Here is a 20,950-nt window from a genome sequence, read left to right as displayed (position 1 = left end):
TTGTACATGCTTCCTGATAAACAGGTATTTCAGGACATATTGCACCCACATTCCAGGAAGCACATTTGCCTGGCTCATTCTCTCTCCTCTCCTCTCTGTTTCTCATCTCAAGCAGGTATTTTTCTGAGCTTTCTTTGATGGGAAAATGATTATTAAGTATATAAATAAAAAACTCAATTTTTTTTTTTAAATAAGCATGTCTGTCAAAGCACTGGGCAGGATGATAGATGAGGACACAGGAACTAGGTTGCCCTTGGCTATATACTTGGAGGATAGTAATTCTCAGTAAATATCATGGAATTATGTTCAGTGAATGAACCACAAGGAAAGACAGGAGTGTCTACCCGTCTATATAATCCAGTCTCCAAAACTCTCCCTGAAAGTTATACTACTTTACGAAGAAGAAGAAAAGAAAACAGAATCAGAGCCCAGGAAGAGATGGCCAACTCAGCACTCCACCATCACAGCAGGCACATATGGGTCTACATGAACCACTTCACACTCACTGACCTATTTTGTCCTCACAACAGACTGAGGGGGTGATATCATTATCAGCTTTGTTAGACAGAGAAAACCAAGGTACACAGAGACAGAATTCTGAGTCCACTGCTCTTCCTTATTATTCTGTACTGCCTCCCTGGTGAAAATTATTCATTAATGGCTAAATTATCAGTCTCCCCAAAGCTTCTATATATCCTATAATTCTCAAAGCCCCAGTTTCACAGAAAGTTCTCCAAGGAGATATCACTTTTGAAAAGATGTCCTCATTTCCCACAGCAAAATTATATCTATAAGACACTTATTAATAAAATCCATGTTTCCCTATAGGAAACTCTGCAGTGCTAAGCAAACCATTTATCCTTCTGTTCTCAGAATTATGTGATTATCAGTGGATAACATTGTGGAAACTGAGGAAGTCTGAGTCCAGAAATCTATCTCAGTAAGTTATTAAATCACATGCACACAAAACTAACAGATGAAACAAAACAAAACAAAACCTGGTATCCAATGAAAGTGTTTGTTGAAAATACCTCCTGCTAAAAATATGCTCTATTGGGTAGAAAAGGATCAACTCATTCACTTAACTTGAAAAGACCAATCAAATTAAAAGCACTTAAACTTTAGACACCTTATGAAAAGAACATGTGAGAGTGCTCTGCTATGCATACCTGAAGTGCAACTGACATTTTCTTCCTTAAATCGTGCAGTCCAATCCTGGTTGTCAAGATGTCATCAATACAAATGCTACCTTCAGGTTCTGACAATCTAAAAAGGGCAGCAATGAGGGAACTTTTTCCAGCTCCTGTTCTTCCCACAATGCCAACCTGTAAAGAGACCCAGGGGGATGAAGAATTAACAGGATGCACAAAACCCAGGAGAACCCTGATTGTTGAAGATGAATTTTATAAGTTCTATTATATGTAAAGAATAGTCTATAAGTTTCTCAAGCAAGGTCCTGCTGACATTTTGGACCAGATAATTCATTGTTGAGGGTTGGGGGCCTGTCCTGTATATTGTAGGATGATTAACAGTAGCCATGAACCCACTAGATACCAGATGCAACGCCCAAAACTGTGGCAACCAAAAATGACAGAAATTCACAAATGTCCCTAAATGAGACCACCATCATCTCTAGAATACACAATATAAAGTATAACGACTTTTATGCCTTCTATTCATATTTCCCTGAGTAAATGCTTAATATGCAGAAAATTGTTTGTTTTCTATAATTATCACATAGTATCTGTTATGTGGTATGTTAGAGGGGGAGACATGTATATGTATGTGTTATATATGTGTGTTTGTTTGTGTGTATGTATGTAACTAACATCCATAAATAAAGGAAGAAGATGACTTAAATAACCTGACTGTAGTGAAAATCCAGCAGTCTCCTAAGTGGTCCATAAGAAGTCAATTTTGAATTAGTTTTATTCCTACTCCCTGTGTAATTTGACCTTGAGAATTACATGGGTAATTTTACAGAGATATCAACAAGTCAAGTCAGAAGGATTATACACAAACAATATTCACTTTCTCAGGGGTATGTTATTTATTTAAGAGGAATTATTCTTCGGCAGAAAAATGAAATCACTTCCTGATATTAAATACCTTAATTACATTTTATCTTGAAAGGAAACATCTTCACATATAAAATGCAGGTCTCAGTCTTGAAAGACAGAGGCCAGTAGACAAAATGTACATATTGAGACCAACAACAACACAGACAATATTTGATATTTACATTGGACCTTTCATTGGAGCAGTTCAAAAGACATTTTATTAATACTTAAAATTGAACCTTGGAAAAACACATGTCAAGCGTCAGTCTATTTATTAAAAGCAAAGCAGAGAGAAACTAAATGCACTAACAGTAAGGTTAAAGAATCAATACAATGTAGGTAAAATGCTGGTGGTTGGTAGTTTAGTTGCTAAGTTGTGTCTGACTCTTGCGACCCATGGACTGTCACCTGCCAGACTCCTCTGTCCATGGGATTCTCCGGGCAAGAATACTGGAGTGGGTTGCCATTTCCTTTTCCTAGGTAAAATGCTGGTAGGGGATAGTATATGCAAATATATATGCAGAAACTGGCCTTTTTTACCAATGAATTTTAAAATGAAAGAAAGCATTAGACGATCAGTCATGTCCAACTCTTTGCGACTCCATGGACTGTGGCCTGCCAGGCTCCTCTGTCCATGGAATTCTCCAGGAAAGAATACTAGAGTGGGTTGCCATTTCCTACTTCAGGGGATCTTTCTGACCCAGGGATGGAACCCGTGTCTCCTACTTTGCAGGCAGATTCTCTACCGTCTGAGCCACCCAGGAAGCCTAAGTGCAAATTTTCTGAAGGAAGTTTTCCAAGAGATGATTTCATCTCTATGTAAAATCTGGAATTGATGAGAGTGTAAGATATGCTTGAATCATTTGTAAATCAGTAAAGTTTTAAAACTCCTGGCTTTAAATAAAGAAGAAATAAATCTATACAGTTATGTAAAGTTTAAAAATAAAATAAAATTAAAAAAAAAGAAAAAAAAAAGAAGCTAGTGTTAAAAAAAAAAAAAAAGAAGAAATAAATCTTTCTGAGTAATATAATCGGAATGCTTAGAACTTTTCATGTTTCCTGATTTGAAAACCTCTGAAGTTTCACATCTTAGTCTGTAAAATCAATCATGGCACTTCAAAAAAGAATTTATCTTTATAGAGATTAAACGTAAGAAAAGTGGGTTCAGCTAATTTTATTATCTTATAAAGATAATGCAATGACTATAAGATATTTTGATATTGTTCAGTAGTGTCTGACTCTTTGCAACCCCATGGACTGCAGCACTCCAGGTTTCCCTGTCCTTCCCTATCTCCTGGAGTTTGCTCAAACTCATGCCCATTGAATCGTGATGCCACACAACCATTTCATCCTTTGTTGTCCCCTTCTCCTCCTGCCTTCAGTCTTTCCCAGCATCAGGGTCTTTTCCAATGAGTTGGCTCTTTGTGTCAGGTGGCCAAAGTATTGGAGCTTCAGCATCAGTTCTTCCAATGAATATTCAGGACTGATTGCCTTTAGGATTGAATGGTTTGATCTCCTTGCTGTTCAAGGGATTCTGAAGAGTCTTCTCCAGCACCCCAGTTCAAAAATATCAATTCTTCAGTGCCCAGCCTTCTTTATGACCCAACCCTTATATCCGTACATGACTACTGGAAATACCATCGCTTTAACTATACGCACGTTTGTCAGCAAAGTAATGTCTCTGCTTTTTAATATTCTGTCTAGGTTTGTCATAGCTTTTCTTCTAAGGAGCAAGTGTCTTCTAATTTCATGGCTGCAGTCACCATCCACAGTGAGTTTCTGAGCCTAAGAAAATAAAGTCTATCACTCTTTTCATTGTTTCTCCATCTATTTGACATGAAGTGATGGAACCAGATGCTGTGATCTTAGTTTTTTGTATGTTGAGTTTTAAGCCAGATTTTTCACTCTCCTCTTTCACCTTCATCAAAAGGCTCTTTAGTTCCTCTTTGCTTTCTGCCATTCAGGTGATATCATCTGCTTATCTGAGGTTACTGATATTTCTCCCAGCAGTCTTGATTCCAGCTTGTGCTTCATCCAGCCCAGCATTTCGCATGCTGTACTCTGCATTAAGTTGAATAAGCAGAGTGATGATATACACCCTTGAGGTACTCCTTTCCTAATTTTGAACCAGTCCATTGCTCCATGTCCGGTTCTAACTGTTGCTTCTTGATCTGCATACAGGCTTCTCAGGACATTTTGTACCTTATGTTAAACCCTAATTCATATAATATAGATGGGCCATTCTCTGCATATAGGCAGGTCATAGTATGTATTTATGTGGCTCATGCATTCTGTGTACAGGCAGGCCTCAAAGATATTTTGAATATCAAAATAAACCAAGTTATATGAATGTTTTATTTCTCTATGCAAATAAAAGTTAGGTTTATACTATACTGTAGTCTAGTGATGTACAATAGCATTATATATAAAAAATGTACATACCTCAAATACTTTATTGTTAAAAGAATGCTAACCATCTAAGCATTTATAGGGTAGTAACATTAAAAGCCACTGATCACAGATCAGGATAATAAATATAATAATAATAAAATGGTTTGAAATACTGCAAGAATTATCAAAATCTGACAGAGACATGAAGTGAGCAAATGCTATTGGAAAAATGGTGCCAGTGTACTTGCCTGACACAGCGTTGCCATAAATGTCCATTTTTTTAAAAGCATTATCTGTGAAGCACAGTAAAACAGGTGGGCCTATATTTCTGAGTATTCTTAGACACAAATCAACACACATCAGGACACAGGTGAGAACTGATCTGTGAGAATGTGTGTATGTTCCCATGTTATCAGCTCCACCAAAACTGATTCATCTGTGCAAATGGGAACATCTGTAAACTTTGCATAAATGGATTGAGATATGTAGGGGCACCGAGGACTGTTCATTACCACAGGACTGTGAGTTCCAAACTCCAGTGAAGAGGACTAAAAAACCAAGGGACTTCCCTGGCATTCCAGGGGTTAAGAGTCTGTGCTTCTACTGCTGGAGGCATGGATTCGATCCCTGGTCAGGGAAGTAAGATTCCACATGCTGCATGGCCTCAGACCCCCCAAAAAGAAAAAGGCAACTCAAATAAAACCTGATTCTGATCATTCCTAGAGTTCAGTCATCAAAGCTATAGTCCAAATGTCTTTTCTGGGTAACCATAGGGTTTTACCAATTGCCCATGGAGAGTGTCACCAGTGTCAGTAAGCTTACATTCTTCAATCTAAAGACACCTGGGGTCTTCCCTGATGGCTCAGTGGTAAAGAAACTGCCTGCCAGTGCAGGAGATGTGGGTTCAATCCCCAGTCCAGGAGAATCCCACATGCTGCAAAGCAACTAAGCCTGCGAGCCACAACTATTAAGCCTGCACTCAAGAATCCATGAACCACAACCATTGAGCCTATGTGCCACAACTGTTGAAGCCCTCTCACCCTATAGCCCATGCTCTTAACAAGAGAAGACACCACAGTGAGAAGCCCACACACAGTAACTAGAGAGGAGCCCTAGCAGCAACAGAGACCCAGCCCAGCCAAAAATAAAGAAATAGATACAATTATAAAGACTCTTAAAGAAAATCTTCTGTTATTTTCTTCAGTGGCGCCTTTCTGTTTTTCCAACCAGGTTGCTCTCTGATGATAACACAACTTGTTAGACACTTACTCCTGGATCTCTCTTCACACATCAAATTCAACATAATCAACACCCAATGCTCCACACAAAACCACCCCTTCATCCATCTCCCCCACTTACTCTCATTACATCTTTCCCAGGCACACAGTGTTTAAAAAACAAAATAAACTCTTTCCTTGATCATAATCAGTACAAATGAATTTGAAAAGTAAATAAATACTAGCTATGCCCCAGCACTCTGAAAAAAACATTCTTAAAATGATGTTTTTAACTTTCTAGGCTTCTATATATGTTCTTTTTGTTGTTGCTGTTGTTATTTTTTTGGATGTATTCTTAAAGATACAAGTTCACATATTTAAACAAAATGGGATTAATGTGAACATACTGTTATATGTGCTTTCATTTCATATTTCATAAAAAATTACATTAATTGTTGCATAATATTATAGTACATGTGATCATTTATTTAACAGATCCTCTACTGCTTGATCGGAGAAGGCAATGGCACCCCACTCCAGTACTCTTGCCTGGAAAATCCCATGGACAAAGGAGCCCGGTAGGCTGCAGTCCATAGGGTTGCTCAGAGCCGGACAGGACTGAGCGACTTCACTTTCACTTTTCACCTTCATGAACTGGAGAAGGAAATTCTTGCCTGGAGAATCCCAGGGACGGAGGAGCCTGGTGGGCTGCCATCTATGGGGTCGCACAGAGTCGGACATGACTGAAGCGACTTAGCAGCAGCAGCAGCAGCAGCAGCAGCTACTGCTTGATATTTAGGCAGCATCAAACAGTTAGCTATTATAAATAACTGTCTTAAATATCCCTGAAGCTAAATCTTTGCAAACAATCTGAATCATTTTTTTCACATAAATTCTCAGATGTGGAATTGCTGAGAGTCAAATATGAACCCCTTGACAGCAAGTATGAATTCGCTGGACAGCAAGGAGATCAAACCAGTCAATCCTAAAGGAACTCAATCCTGAATATTCATTGGAAGGACTGATGCTGAAGCTCCAATACTTTGGCCACCTGACACAGAGAGTCAACTCATTGGAAAAGACCCTGATTCTGGGAAAGATTGAAAGCAGGAGGAGAAGGGGATGAAGGATGAAATGGCTGGATGGCATCACTGATACAATGAACATGAACTTGGGTGAACTACAAGATGGTGAGGGATAGAGAAGCCTGGTGTGTATCAGTCCATGGGGTCATGAAGAGTCAGGCATGACTAGGTGACTGAACAACAACAAGGTATGAACATTTTCAGGAGGAAGCTGTTAAACTGCTAACCTACCCCCAGAAGTATAATACCATTTTCTGCTCCCACCCATTTCCCTGCATGTTCACAAATCCAGGTGATATAGCTTTGTTTTAATCGACATCAATTTGATTCCAAGAAGTGGAATCACTTTCCCAGGATGTCTTGCTGGAGGCATAACAGCTCCTGGCTCCCTGTCCCCTGCCCCTGCCTACTCTGGTCCATGTGCTCTCACTTCTCAGATTAAACTTCTGAATTCCAGCTCAGCACTCAACACTCCACCCCAGGATGTCTCTTCTACAAAACTGTCCTCTCTAACCTCTCCATTCTTCATGTACACGAGTCAGCTTCCTTGGCACCACTAAGTAGTGGTGAGGGTTGAATGTAAAAATGTGTGTGTCTAGGTCTTCATTCACTGTATCAGGACATCATACTTTTGCTTATGCTGGTCCCACCTCCTGGAATGCCTTTCACATGCATTCCCACCTGCTGAAACCCTAACGACACATCTCTAAGTCTGTCTCATATGTCTAATTCCTTGGAAATACTCTCCGTGTCTCCTCATGTGGGTTTGTTCCAACTCTAAGAGATGTTATGTCATTTTTTATATACATCCATAAAAATTGTGACCTCGTTCTAGCTTACAAAGTTAATATAGCCATTTTCTTGTTTCTTCAACTAGACTGTATATGTTGACATCAGGATCTGTATTGGATTTGACTTTTTCTTATTTGTATTACCTGTGGTGCCCTGAGACAAAGAAACTTCCACTGGGAGCTGAGATTTTTAACTCAAGCCAGAGAAATTTATGGGAAATCTATTACCATATTATTTATGTATAAGATAAATCAGACAGAGACAGACACAGCAGATGGATCCTATAGCCATAAATACAACTTCAAATGGCTAACACCTCATTCTTATGGGACAGAAACCACCTTCCACAGTGTAAGTGGTTATGGTCATTTTACACCCTATGAAAATGATGACCATTTTTGTCCAAGTATTTACTCTTGGTGCTTTACATGTCTTATCTTAAATTGTACATCAGGCCTACAGGTTACATCCTTTCACTTCCATTTTGCATAAGAAAATATTTAGGCTTAGATAAATTAGTCTGTCTGAATATCAGAGCTAATAAGTAGCAGGATGCAACTTAAATCCACATATGTTGGCCTCTTTTCCATCTGCTGATGGGCCTTCTTATCCCCTGGATGGCCTGACAACTTATCATGCCCCTCTGTGTAGACAGAACAGAGAAAGTGGGGAGAGGTGTAGTTGTAGTTAAAGGAACAGGCCTACCATAGAGATCTTATGGTCAGAGAGTTAAAGCATGACGGGGACACAGGCATATATGTGGCGAGTGAGAGTGAAGAGGGTACCTGCAGGCAGGTGTACCAGCCATCAGCAGGAAGAACCGGCACCCACAGCCAGACTGAGAGAGAAATCTGCATAAGTGGGACACATGGTGCCTGGGGAATAGGCCAAACAGACTTCATGCCCTGCTTGGGGCAGAAAGACTCATTTTTGATCCCATCAGGTTGTGAAACAGCCAAATATACACTGCTACTTGGGGCTGTCTCTGACTCCAGGTCCAGGCAGGGCTGAGTCTGTGGGAAATCCCTCCAGTCCCTGAAGGAGACTGGTGTGGGGAACGACAGACAGCAGGATGAAAACCGCCTGTAATGCAGACAGACTCCACTGGAAAGACACAAATAATGTGATGGAATCACACAGAATTAGATTATAATGTAAAAGTGAAATTTATAGAGCATAAAAGTAAGTAAATCTAGAGCCACAGAACATTCTAGAGCCTCTTGCTCAACCACAACAGAGATTTGGGAATTCATGAGTTCAATTTCAAACTGTCAAAGAACTTTTCTTGAGAATCACAGGTTATCACTCATCAAAAACTGTCCATGGGAGAGAAAGGAAGAGGTCATGTTCAGAAACGAATCTGAGTCAAGAGGTCTGGGTGAGCCTGAGACTCTGCATTTCTAAGAAGCTCCAGGAGAGGCAGGTTCTGCTGGCCCTGACACCACAGTCTGAGACACAGGGAATTAGGAAGCCAGCAAGGAAAGGGGATGACCTGGGAGTGAAGGGAGCAGTTTTTAAGAAAATATTATGTAAAAAAGGGAAAAAGTAGTAAACTAATATTTTTGTACATTATAGCATGGTCTACTAAGCATCTGTAAAACTGTATCATCCGAATAATAGCTGTGAGCAAAAACAAAGCAAAATCAATCTACCTCAAGAACTGGACAATACTTTATTGTTCAGGACTCTCTAAAATGATCAAATCAACCACAAAATCATCTAAATGAAAAATGAAGCCCATGTTCAGACTCTAACCAAGAAGTCTAGGGTGCTATTTGCCTCATGTTTATTTATTTATTTATTTATTTTTTGTTTGGCTGTGCTGGGTCCTGATTGCTTTGCACGAGCTGTCTCTAGTTGTGACAAGTGAGGGCTACTCCTGCAGTGCACAGGCCCCTCACTGAGGGGGCTTCTGTTGTTGCTGAGCAAAGACTTTAGTAGTTGTGGCATGTAGGCTCAGTAATTGTGGTGCAGGGCTTAGTTGTTCAGTGGCATGTGTAATCTTCCCAGACCAGGGATTAAACCAGTGTCTCCTGCCTTGGCAGGCAAATTTTTATCTGCTGCACCACCAGGAAAGTCCTAGTTCTTTATTTTCACTTGCTATTTCTTCTGTGAATTAAAATTCTGCATAGTACCTACTATACTCTCCTATTGACTGTAACTTCTAGGAATTGGGATAGAAGAAGAAATGAGGGAAAGAAAATAAAGCCCCCCTTCTGCTGGGCTGGCTCACTCCCATGTCCCCATCCCCCACCCTCTGACAACAGCCTCTCTCAATCAAATCCAACACCAAAGAGGTGTCCTGGAGTGACTAGGGCTGGGACAGGTGAACAGGAGACCGAGCCTGGGATGTACACAGGTGGAGCGAAATCAATTCATGAACACACTGCCAGGGTATAATTTCCAAACACAGAAATGAAGCTAACAGTGATACTGAGAGTGGACCAAGGCACAGATCAAAAGTCAAGTTACTGAATTTATTAATTCAGTGTCCAAATTCATTTCTCCCTCAAACATTTTAGAATCTCAATTATCCTATGATTTACAGGTTTTAAGAAGGAAGAAGAAGAATCTGTTATGTTTCTAAGTTGTACTACAGAGTTTCTTAGATAATTCATATTTTATGGCTTTGGGGAAATTTTAAGACAAGTACAGGTTAACAGAATTACATTTACAACAGAAAACCTGACAGACACATTGTCTGAGTGTAAGTAAACATCACACACAATGCTCTGAGGGAAAGATTGTATCAAGAGCTGTGATTAATGTTTTCCTGACACAGTAGTTCACATTTTTCCTGACCTACAATGGAACTGGAAATAATTAGGACCAGCTTTTGCCCTGTGACTAACTGAAGCTGCTCCCTGGGTAACATTTAGGCATTAAATTGAATATTCTTTTATGTTACAAGGGTTTCATTCATTCAGTTCAGTTCAGTTCAGTCACTCAGTTGTGTCCGACTCCTTGCAACCCCATGAATTGCAGCACGCCAGGCCTCCCTGTCCATCACCAACTCCTGGAGTCTACCCAAACTCATGTCCATCGAGTTGGTGATGCCATCCAGCCATCTTATCCTCTGTCATCCCCTTCTCCTCCTGCCCCCAATCCTTCCCAGCATCAGGGTCTTTTCCAATGAGTCAACTCTTCACATGAGGTGGCCAAAGTACTGGAGTTTCAGCTTCAACATCAGTCCTTCCAATGAACACCCAGGACTGATCTCCTTTAGAATGGACTGGTTGGATCTCCTTGCAGTCTAAGGGAATCTCAAGAGTCTTCTCCAACACCACAGTTCAAAAGCATCAGTTCTTCAGTGCTCAGCTTTATTCACAGTCCTAATCTCACATCCATACATGACCACTGGAAAAATCATAGCCTTGACTAGACAGATCTTTGTTGACAAAGTAATGTCTCTGCTTTTTAATATGCTGTCTAGGTTGGTCGGACAGGGAGGCCTGGCGTGCTGCAATTCATGGGGTCGCAAAGAGTTGGACACAACTGAGCAACTGAACTGAACTGAACTGAGGTTGGTCATAACTTTCCTTCCAAGGAGTAATTGTCTTTTAATTTCATGGCTACAATCACAATCTGCAGTGATTTTGGAGTCCCCAAAAATAAAGTCTGACACTGTGTCTGCTGTTTCCCCATCTATTTGCCATGAAGTGATGGGATCAGATGCCATGATCTTTGTTTTCTAAATGTTGAGCTTTAAGCCAACTTTTTCACTCTCCTCTTTCACTTTCATCAAGAGGCTTTTTAGTTCCTTTTCACTTTCTGCCATAAGGGTGGCGTCATCTGCATATCTGAGGTTATTGACATTTCTCCTGGCAATCTTGATTCCAGCGTGTGCTTCTTCCAGCCCAGTGTTTCTCATGATGTACTCTGCATATAACTTAAATAAGCAGGGTGACAATATACAGGCTTGATGTACTCCTTTTCCTATTTGGAACCAGTCTGTTGTTCCATGTCCAGTTCTAACTGTTGCTTCCTGACCTGCATATAGGTTTCTCAAAAGGCAGGTCAGGTGGTCTGGTATTCCCATCTCCTTCAGAATTTTCCACAGTTTATTGTGATCCATACAGTCAAAGGCTTTGCCTTAATCAATAATGCATTAAATTATAGCTAATTTCCACTAGATGGGTCTGTGGGGTGGTAGGAGTTTTAAAGAGCAGTTTTTCAGTTATTTACGGAGTTGTCGCGTGCGCACGTGTGTGTGTGTGTGTGTGTGTGTGTGCTGGTTTCTGCTTGCTCACACCTGTGTAACTCACTCAGCCTCACAACCAGCAGTCCCTCAGTACTCTCTCTGTGCCCTGCAGAATGCTACTTTCTGGAACAAATATGAAAACAAGATGCTCCCTGATTTTACAAAGCCTCAAGGTACTATGAGATATAGATCCCAAATTACAAAGCACGCCACAGGTGCTATCTTTTCTTTTATTTATGATAAAATTCACATAACATAAAATTTAACTATTTTACCATTTTTAAGTGGTTAGTTTGGTGTTCAGTACGTTCACATTGCTGTGCAACCAAGCTTGAGAATTTTTTTCTGCCTTGTAAAACTGAAATTCATACCCATTAAATAAAGAGCTCCCCATTTACCCTCCCCCAGTCCTTGGAGACCACCATCCTACTTCTTGGATTTTACTCTCTAGGAGTCTCACACAAATGGAATCGGAGTATTCATTCCTTTTTTGTCTGGCTTATTTCATTTAGTAAGATGTCATCAAGGTTTATCCACAGGTCAGAATTTTCTTCCTTTTTAAGGCTGAATAATGCTTCACATAAGGATTTAGTTCCTTCCAACTTTGGGCTGCTATAAATATAGCTGTACCATAAATGCTATCTTGAAAGAATATATAAGACACTAAGGAAGAACTGAGGGTCTCAAAGATGCACTAGGATTGACTCAGAAAATGAGGAGATTTTCACCATCCAGATGACAGAGGGCCTGGGTCTATGAGGCTGAGGGGCAGCATGTGCACTGGGAACAGGGAGGACGTGGTACTTTGGGAGAAACTACACACAATCCGAGTTCAGGGGTGTGTGTGTGTGTCAGACAAACTGGCTGCAGAGGGAAGTGGGGAAGAGCTCCTATCACCTTGTCCAGTTCAGTCTCTTCTTCAAGATTCTGTCCTGATCCCAGCTGAGGGCCTCAAACTGAGTGCAGAAGGAACATCACAAGCAGACATGGATGCTGACAGGTCCAGGTCACAAGCCTCTCTGCCGTCTCCCACACAGATCTTCTCTGATCCCATCAATTTGCTTTTGACTTTGAGCCAATCTCTAGACCTTGCCTCCATCTGATACCATGATTCCTCACTGCTGACTGGGTTATTATTGAGGCTCTTCTCTGGTGGACACAGCTCACTCCATGGCCCCTGCTGGAGTGGACTTGAAGCTATGCTATGGTTCCAGCAGCAGCTCACCAGGCCAGTAAGGATCAGATCTGTGCTAAAGAAAGCAGCAGTCTGTGGTGGGAGGGCAGGGGGATGGCAGCTCAGTGTGGGTGAGTGGAAGACAAGGCTACAGGAAGGGCTAAGAGACAGAGAGGGAGGCTGCAACCAGAGGGCACCATGGGAGGAAAAGAAGATTTCAGAAATACAAACAAGTAAATATGGCAAGGAATGAAATACTGGAGAGTTAGGGCCAGGAAGACAAGGCTGACGTCCCAGACTTTGTATGAATAATCAGATGTCATATATAGTGTCCTGAGTCAGGTTAAGATGGAGCCCTGGATTCCAGGGCCCATCAACCATCATGAGGGAACTCATGACACAGGGAAGAAATTTCTTGGTATCCCCATTCCATGGTCAGTTTCCAAGAAAGATTAGCCTACAGTGTCACTGATCTAACCTGCATCCATTAGGAATAGAGTCCCCCTGACACACTGACAAAGAAGTCAAGAGCAGATGTGGTGCTAAATCTTTAGCCAGATTTTAAAAAGGCAAATGGCTTAAACTAACCTTTTGTCCTGGGTTAAATTTTGGATACATGTTCCGCAATACCAGACGCCCGTCCGATGTATGCCTGAAGCACACATTGTAAAAGAAAATCATTCCTTTGTTGGGCCAGGATGGTGGTGGACGATACTCAAGTTCCCAGGATGCTTCTTTCACAAGGTCTGTGTATTCAATCACCCTTTCTACTGAAATCATCTGAAACACGTATGACATCTCATGAGTTAGTATCAGAGAGTCTTGTTTATAGATGTTCAGACATTGTAAATGAAACCTTCTGCTTTTATACAGTTCAGAACAACATCCACAAAGATCTAGATCTAGATCTCAGCATCCACGAAGGACAGAAGTAGGAGTCTGATAAGGCCTTGAATGATTTAAAAACTTATTCATCATCTTCAACACTTTTACATATGACTATTTCCTTCAATTTTATATTAAAGTTAAAAAATTAAAGAAATGCATGGTAAAATTTTATTGATCCTCCTTTCACATCTGAATTTAAAAAAAAAAAAAGAATATTTTCAAAGAAAAGAATACTTTTGGACACCAATTAGTAATGTGTGGCCACAGAAGGGCCACGTGTTACAGATGAACAGAACTGGATTATCATCAAACCTCATTTTAATAATCAGTCATTTTCTACTCTGTTATGAGCTTTCCTGATAGCTCAGTTCATAAAGAATTTGCCTGCAATACAGGAGACCCTGGTTCAATTCCTGGGTTGGGAAGTTCCCCCTGAAGAAGAGATAAGCTAACCACTGCAGTATTCTTGGCCTTGCCTTGTGGCTCAGCTGGTTAAGAATCCTCCTGCAACGCAGGTGACCTGGGTTTGATCCCTGGGTTGGGAAGATCCCCTAGACAAGGGAAAGGCTACCCACTCCAGTATTCTGGCCTGGAGAATTCCATGGACTGTATAGTCCATGGGGTCGCAAAGAGTCGGACACGACTGAGTGACTTTCACTACTTCTACTCTGTTAGAAGAAAGATATGGAAAATTTTCATTTTTATTATTTTTCTCCCTTTAGGAAAAGGTACAAATATTCAAAAGCGTATAATGTTTCTTCTAAACAACCATGACTCCACATCTTAGAGAACATATTCTGAGAGGGAGCCTATCCTACCAGGAAGAAGGGCCACCAGCAAATTCAGTGTTCAACACACACAAAAACAAACGATAAAATTGGGGATGGGTGGAGGAACATAGTAATTAAATAAACCTCAAAATATTGGATTATTTTCTTTTACCAAAAATGAGGAATTACCCAATAAGAAACAAATGCAAAAAAGCTGCTAAGAAATTAGCTTACATTGTCTCCAGAATTTCAGAACCTCCCTCCTACAGAGACATTTATTGTATTTGAAGACAGTTTGTGATGAATACAAAACCTTCTGACATGGCATACACATGACTGAGAAAAATATGTGTATATTTTATTTTACATTAACTTTAAGCACATGGAAAGTTAAAGTGAAACTTGTTCAGTCATGCCCAACTCTTTGCAACCCCATGAACTGTAGCCTGCCAGGCTCCTCTGTCCATGGGGATTCTCCAGGCAAGAATACTGGAGTAGCTGTTCCCTTTTCCATGGGATCTTCCCAACTGAGGGATCGAATCTGAGTCTCCTGTGTCTCCTGCATTGCAGGAGGATTCTTTACCGTCTGAGCCACCAGGGAAGCCCTTAAGAAGATGGAGGAGAATGTAAAAAACTTTGTAAAATGATGTAAAAATAACAGTTTCATTATTTTACATAAGAATTGCTTTTATGTCATATAACAGCAAGGAGACCTGAAAAGGCTAAGAACAGAAAAATAAACATCACCATGTTCTCAACTTCCACACTTTGCCTGACGCACCACTGGAAGATACTGGTAAGTGTGATGGTTAGTGACAGGACGAGACCAACATGCCCAGCATCCAAAGCTAAATGAGGAAGAAGAAGAAAGTCAGTCTGCTTCTCAACCCCTCACATAGGTCCTTCTGTCACTCTACAAAGAAGACTCCTTTATTTTTATGATTTTTATTGGAGTGTAGTTGATTTATAAAGTTGTGTTAGCTTCAGGTGTACAGTAAAGTGAATTAGCCAGACATATATGTAATCTGCTCTTCTAAAATTATTTTTCTACATACATCATTACAGAGTATTAAATAGAGTTCCCTGTGCTATACAGTAGGTCTTTTTAAGTTAGCTATTTTATATATAGTAGTGAAAAGACTCCTTTATAATATTTAAATCATTTGTATGTAATGATAGTATTACTCATAATATTACTTCTGTTGTATGAGACAATAATAAAGTTTAAAAAAAAAAAAACACTATGAGGGACTTTCCTGGTGGTCCAATAGCTAAGACTCCGAGCTCCCAATGCAGGGGGTCCAGGTTCAATCCCTGGTCAGGGAACTAGATGGACTACATATGCCACAACTAAGAGTTCACATGCTGCAACTAAAGTCCTGCCTGTTACAACGAAGACTGAAGATCCTGCGTGCCCCAACTAAGACCCAGTACAGCCAAATAAATAAGTAATTTTTAAAAAAATATGAATTTAGAAAGAACTAACAAAGTTGTTAGATGACAGAGGATGAAACTGTTGGATGGCATCACCAACTCAATGGACATGAGTTTGAGAAAACTCAGGGAGTTGGCGATGGACAGGGAGGCCTGGCGTGCTGCAGTCCATGGGGTCACAAAGAGTCAGACACGACTGAGCAACTGAACTGAACAAAGTTGTTCAGTCACTAAGTCATGTCTGATTCTGTGTCTCCATGGACTGCAGCACACCAGGCTTCCTGTCCTTCGTTATCTCCTGGAGTTTGCTCAAACTCATGTCCATCAAGTCAGTGATGCCATCCAACCATCTCATCCTCTGCCACTCCCTTCTTCTCCTGCCTTCAATCTTTCCCAGTATCAGGGTCTTCTCTAATGAGTCAGCGCTTCTCATCAGGGGGTCAAAGTATCAGAGCTTCAGCTTCAGCATCAGTCCTTCCTGTGAATATTCAGGGTTGATTTCCTTTAGGATTGACTGGTTTGATCTCCTTACAGTCCAAAGGACTCTCATGAGTCTTCTCCAAAACCACAGCTTGAAAGCATCAATTCTTTGGCCCTCAGCCTTTTTTAATGGTCCAACTCTTATATCTGTTGACAACTCTTACATGACTACTGGAAAAAATATACCTTCAATATGTGGATCTTTGTTCTCAAAGTGACATCTCTGCTTTGTAATATTCTGTCTAGATTTGTCATAGCTTTCCTTCCAAGAAGCAAACATCTTTTCATTCATGGCTGCAGTCACAGTTTGAAGAGATTTTTGGAATCCAAGAAAATAAAATATGTCACTGTTTTTAATTTTTCCCCAGATGGGACCGGATATCATGATCTTAGTTTTTTGAATGCTGAGTTTTAAGCCAGCTTTTTCACTCTGCTCTGTTACTTTCATCAAGAAGCTCCTCACTTTCTGTTATTAGAGTGGTATCATCTGCATATCTGTGGTTATTGATATTTCTCCCAGAAATCTTGATTCCAGCTTGTGCTTCATCCAGCCCAGCATTTTGCATAATGTATTCTGCATATAAGTTAAATAAACATAGTGACAATATACAGCTTTGTCATTCTCCTTCTCCAGTTTTGAAGCAGTCCATTGTTCCTCGTCCAGTTCTAACTGTTTCTTCTTGACTTTCATACAGGTTTCTCAGGAGACATATAAGATGGTCTGGTATTCCTATCTCTTTCAGAATTTTTCACAGTTTGTTGGGATCTACACAGTCAAAGCCTTTCACATAGTCAATGAAGCCGATGTTTTCCTGGAATTCCCTTGCTTTCTCTATGATCCAGTGAATACTGGCAATTTGATCTCTGGTTCCTCTGCCTTTTGTAAATCCAGCATGTATAGCTGGAAGTTCCGGGTTCATGTACTGCTGAAGTCTTGTTTGAAGGGATTTGAATATAACCTTCAGTTCAGTTCAGTTCAGTGACTCAGTCGCGTCCAACTCTTTGCGACCCCATGAATCGCAGCATGCCAGGCCTCCCTGTCCATACCAACTCCTGGAGTTCACTCAGACTCATGTCCACTGAGTCAGTGATAACCTTACTAGCATGCAAAATGAGTGCAATTGTATGATAGTTTGAATATTCTCTGGGATTGCCTTTCTTTGGGATTGGAATGAAAACTGACCTTTTCCAATCCTGTGGCCACTGTTGAATTTTCCGAATTCACTGGTATATTAAGTGCCCCACTTCAACAGAATCATCTTTTAGGAGTTTAAATTGCTCAGCTGGAATTCCATTACCTTCATTAGCTTTGTTTGTAGTAATGCTTTGAAGTTAAGGTCCACTTGACTTCACAGTCCAGGATGTCTGGCTTAGGTGAGTGACCACATCATCATGGTTATCCAGGTCATTAAGATATTTTCTGTACAGTTCTTCTGTGTATTTATGCCATCTCTTCCTAATCTCTTTTGCTTCTCTTAGATCCTTACCATTTTCATTCTTTATCATATTAATCCCATGTGGATTGAGATACACTTGACAGAATAATATAGGTGAGGATGTCATTGCTCAGATTTTTATCCTTATACTTCAATTATCATTATGTAATTTCACTTTCTATGTCCAATGTAGCTGCAATTGAAATCACAAAAACAAGGCAATGGGTTTTGCAAAACAAGGCAATGCTTTTAAATCTAAAAAATTACTCTCATTTTTGCATTAAAGACTGTGATCCAGGGTTATTGCTATGGAATAGAGAGGGATGGTGAATTCATGACACACATTCCAACAATTGCTCATCTGTGACCCACACAGCAGTGAGGATATTGTTTTTGCTACAGAGACTCTTTCTAACACCAGCACACCAGACCCCTACAACCAAGAGATCCAAGTAGTCCTAAAGCTAAAACCTATAAACTAAACTGTCAGTTCAGTTCAGTTGCTCAGTCCTGTCCAACTCTTTCTGACCCCATGAATTGCAGCTCGCTAGGCCTCCCTGTCCATCACCAACTTCCGGAGTTCACTCAAACTCACGTCCATCGAGTCGGTCATGCCATCCAGCGATCTCATCCTCTGTCGTCCCCTTCTCCTCCTGCTCTCAATCCCTCCCAGCATCAGAGTCTATTCCAATGAGTCAGTTCTTCGCATGAGGTGGCCAAAGTCCTGGAGTTTCAGCTTTAGCATCAGTCCTTCCAAAGAACACCCAGGACTGATCTCCTTTAGAATAGACTGGTTGGATCTCCTTGCAGTCCAAGGGACTCTCAAGAGTCTTCTCCAACACCACAGTTCAAACACATCAATTCTTCAGTGCTCAGCTTTCTTTACAGTCCAACTTTCACATCCATACATGACCACTGGAAAAACCATAGCCTTGACTAGCAGACCTTTGTTGGCAAAGTAATGTCTCTGCTTTTGAATATGCTATCTAGGTTAGTCATAGCTTTCCTTCCAGGGAGTAAGCATCTTTTAATTTCATGTCTGCAGTCACCTCTGCAGTGACTTTGGAGCCCAAAAAAATAAAGTCTGACACTGTTTCCACTCTTTCCCCATCTATTTCCCATGAAGTGATGGGACCAGATGTCATGATCTTTGTTTTCTGAATGTTGAGCTTTAAGTCAACTTTTTCACTCTCTACTTTCACTTTCATCAAGAGGTTTTTAGTTCCTCTTCACTTTCTGCCATAAGGGTGGTGTCATCTGCATATCTGAGGTTATTGATATTTCTCCTGGCAATCTTGATTCCAGCTTCTGCTTCTTCCAGCCCAGCGTTTCTCATGATGTACTCTGCATATAACTTAAATAAGCAGGGCGACAATATACAGCCTTGATGTATTCCTTTTCCTATTTGGAGCCAGTCTGTTGTTCCATGTCCAGTTCTAATTGTTGCTTCCTGACCTGCATATAGGTTTCTCAAGAGGCAGGTCAGGTGGTCTGGTATTCCCATCTCTTGAAGAATTTTCCACAGTTTATTGTGATCCACATAGTCAAAGGCTTTGGCATAGTCAATACAGCAGAAATAGATGTTTTTCTGAAACTCTCTTCCTTTTTCCATGATCCAGCGGATGTTGGCAATTTGATCTCTGGTTCCTCAGCCTTTTCTAAGCTGTACAGAAAGCTTAATAGTAAACTTGGTTCTCTGTATCCAACTACAGGACACTACCTGGGATGTTCAGAAGGTCATCCTGCTACATTTATGTAGACCTCCACCCATTCAAAGAAAGATAAAAAGATAAAAGATCTCCATGATGACCTCCTGTAAACAAACAACCTACTTAAGCAATCTACAGCTTCAATGCAATTCCTATTCAATTACCAATGGCATTTTTCACAGAATTAGAACAAAAAAGTTTACATTTTCAATGGAAACACAAAATACCATAAATAGCCAATGTAATCTTGAGAAAGAAGAAAAATGAAGCTAGGAAGAATCATGCCCCCTGTCTTTAGACTATATTACAAGGCTACAGCAACAGAAAGTGGCACCAAATACTAAGAGGCACCAAAATCAGAAATACAGATCAACAGAACAGTACAGAAAGTCCAGAGATAACCCCCAGGCACCTATGATCACTTATGACAAAGTAAGCAACAATATACAATGGAGAAAAGACTGTTTCTTCAATAATTGGTGCTGGGAAAACTGGACAGCTACATGTAAAAGAATAAAATTAGAACTTTCCCTAACATCATACACAAAAATAAACTCAAAATGGATTACAGACGTAAATGTGAGACCAGACACTACAAAACTTTTAGATGAAAACATAGGGAGAACTCTCTCTGACATAAATTGCAGCACCTCCTAGAGTAATGAAAATAAAATAAAACATAAACAAATGGGACCCAATTAATCTTAAAAGCTTTTGCACAGCAAAGAAAACCATAAAAAATACCAAAGACAGTCTTCAGAATGGGGAGAAATATTTGCAAACAAAGTGACTTACAAGGGATGACTCTCCAAAATACACACACAGCTCATGCAGTTCAATATAAAAAAATAAATAAATAAATAAACAAAAAAATCCAAAAAATGGGCAGAAGATTAAAAGAGATGGTCTCCAAAGAAGAAACACAGATGGCCAAAAAAAAAAAAAGCATGAAAAGATGGTCAACATCTCTAATCATTAGAAAAATGTATATCAAAACTACAGTGAAAAAAAATGAAAAAAAAATGCAAAAAAACTACAGTGAGGTTTCACCTCACCACAGTCAGAATGACCATCATCAAAACAATAAATACTGGAGAGGATGTGGAGAAAAGGGAACCCTCCATCACTGTTGGTGGGAATGTAAACTGGTAAAGCCACTATGGAGAAAAATATGGAGGTTCCTTTAAAAACTAAAAAGAGAGCTACCATATGATCCAGCAATCCCACCCCTGAGCATATATCCAGCGAAAACCATACTTCTAAAAGATACATCCACCCTTATGTTCACTGTAGCACTATTTACAATAGCCAGA

The 20,950-nt window shown here is 40.2% G+C and overlaps 1 protein-coding gene across 1 annotated transcript in view; it reads right to left on the bottom strand.

The window, feature by feature from the left end:
* The window catches only part of LOC129624651 (ATP-binding cassette sub-family C member 4-like), a 164,462-nt gene that overhangs the window by 40,852 nt on the left and 102,660 nt on the right, over window positions 1–20,950 (bottom strand). Inside the window, exons 24-26 of the mRNA XM_055542806.1 lie at window positions 15,326–15,426; window positions 13,509–13,700; window positions 1,170–1,325 (exon numbers count right to left, since the gene is read on the bottom strand). Of these exons, the coding sequence (XP_055398781.1) occupies window positions 1,170–1,325; window positions 13,509–13,700; window positions 15,326–15,426 (449 nt within the window). The remainder of the gene's footprint in view (window positions 1–1,169; window positions 1,326–13,508; window positions 13,701–15,325; window positions 15,427–20,950) is intronic.

This window comes from Bubalus kerabau, chromosome 12, assembly GCF_029407905.1.
Source record: "Bubalus kerabau isolate K-KA32 ecotype Philippines breed swamp buffalo chromosome 12, PCC_UOA_SB_1v2, whole genome shotgun sequence".
NCBI lineage: Eukaryota > Metazoa > Chordata > Mammalia > Artiodactyla > Bovidae > Bubalus > Bubalus kerabau.
The sequence above is the reverse complement of the archived record's forward strand: the minus strand, read 5'-3'. Positions and strand labels throughout refer to the sequence as shown.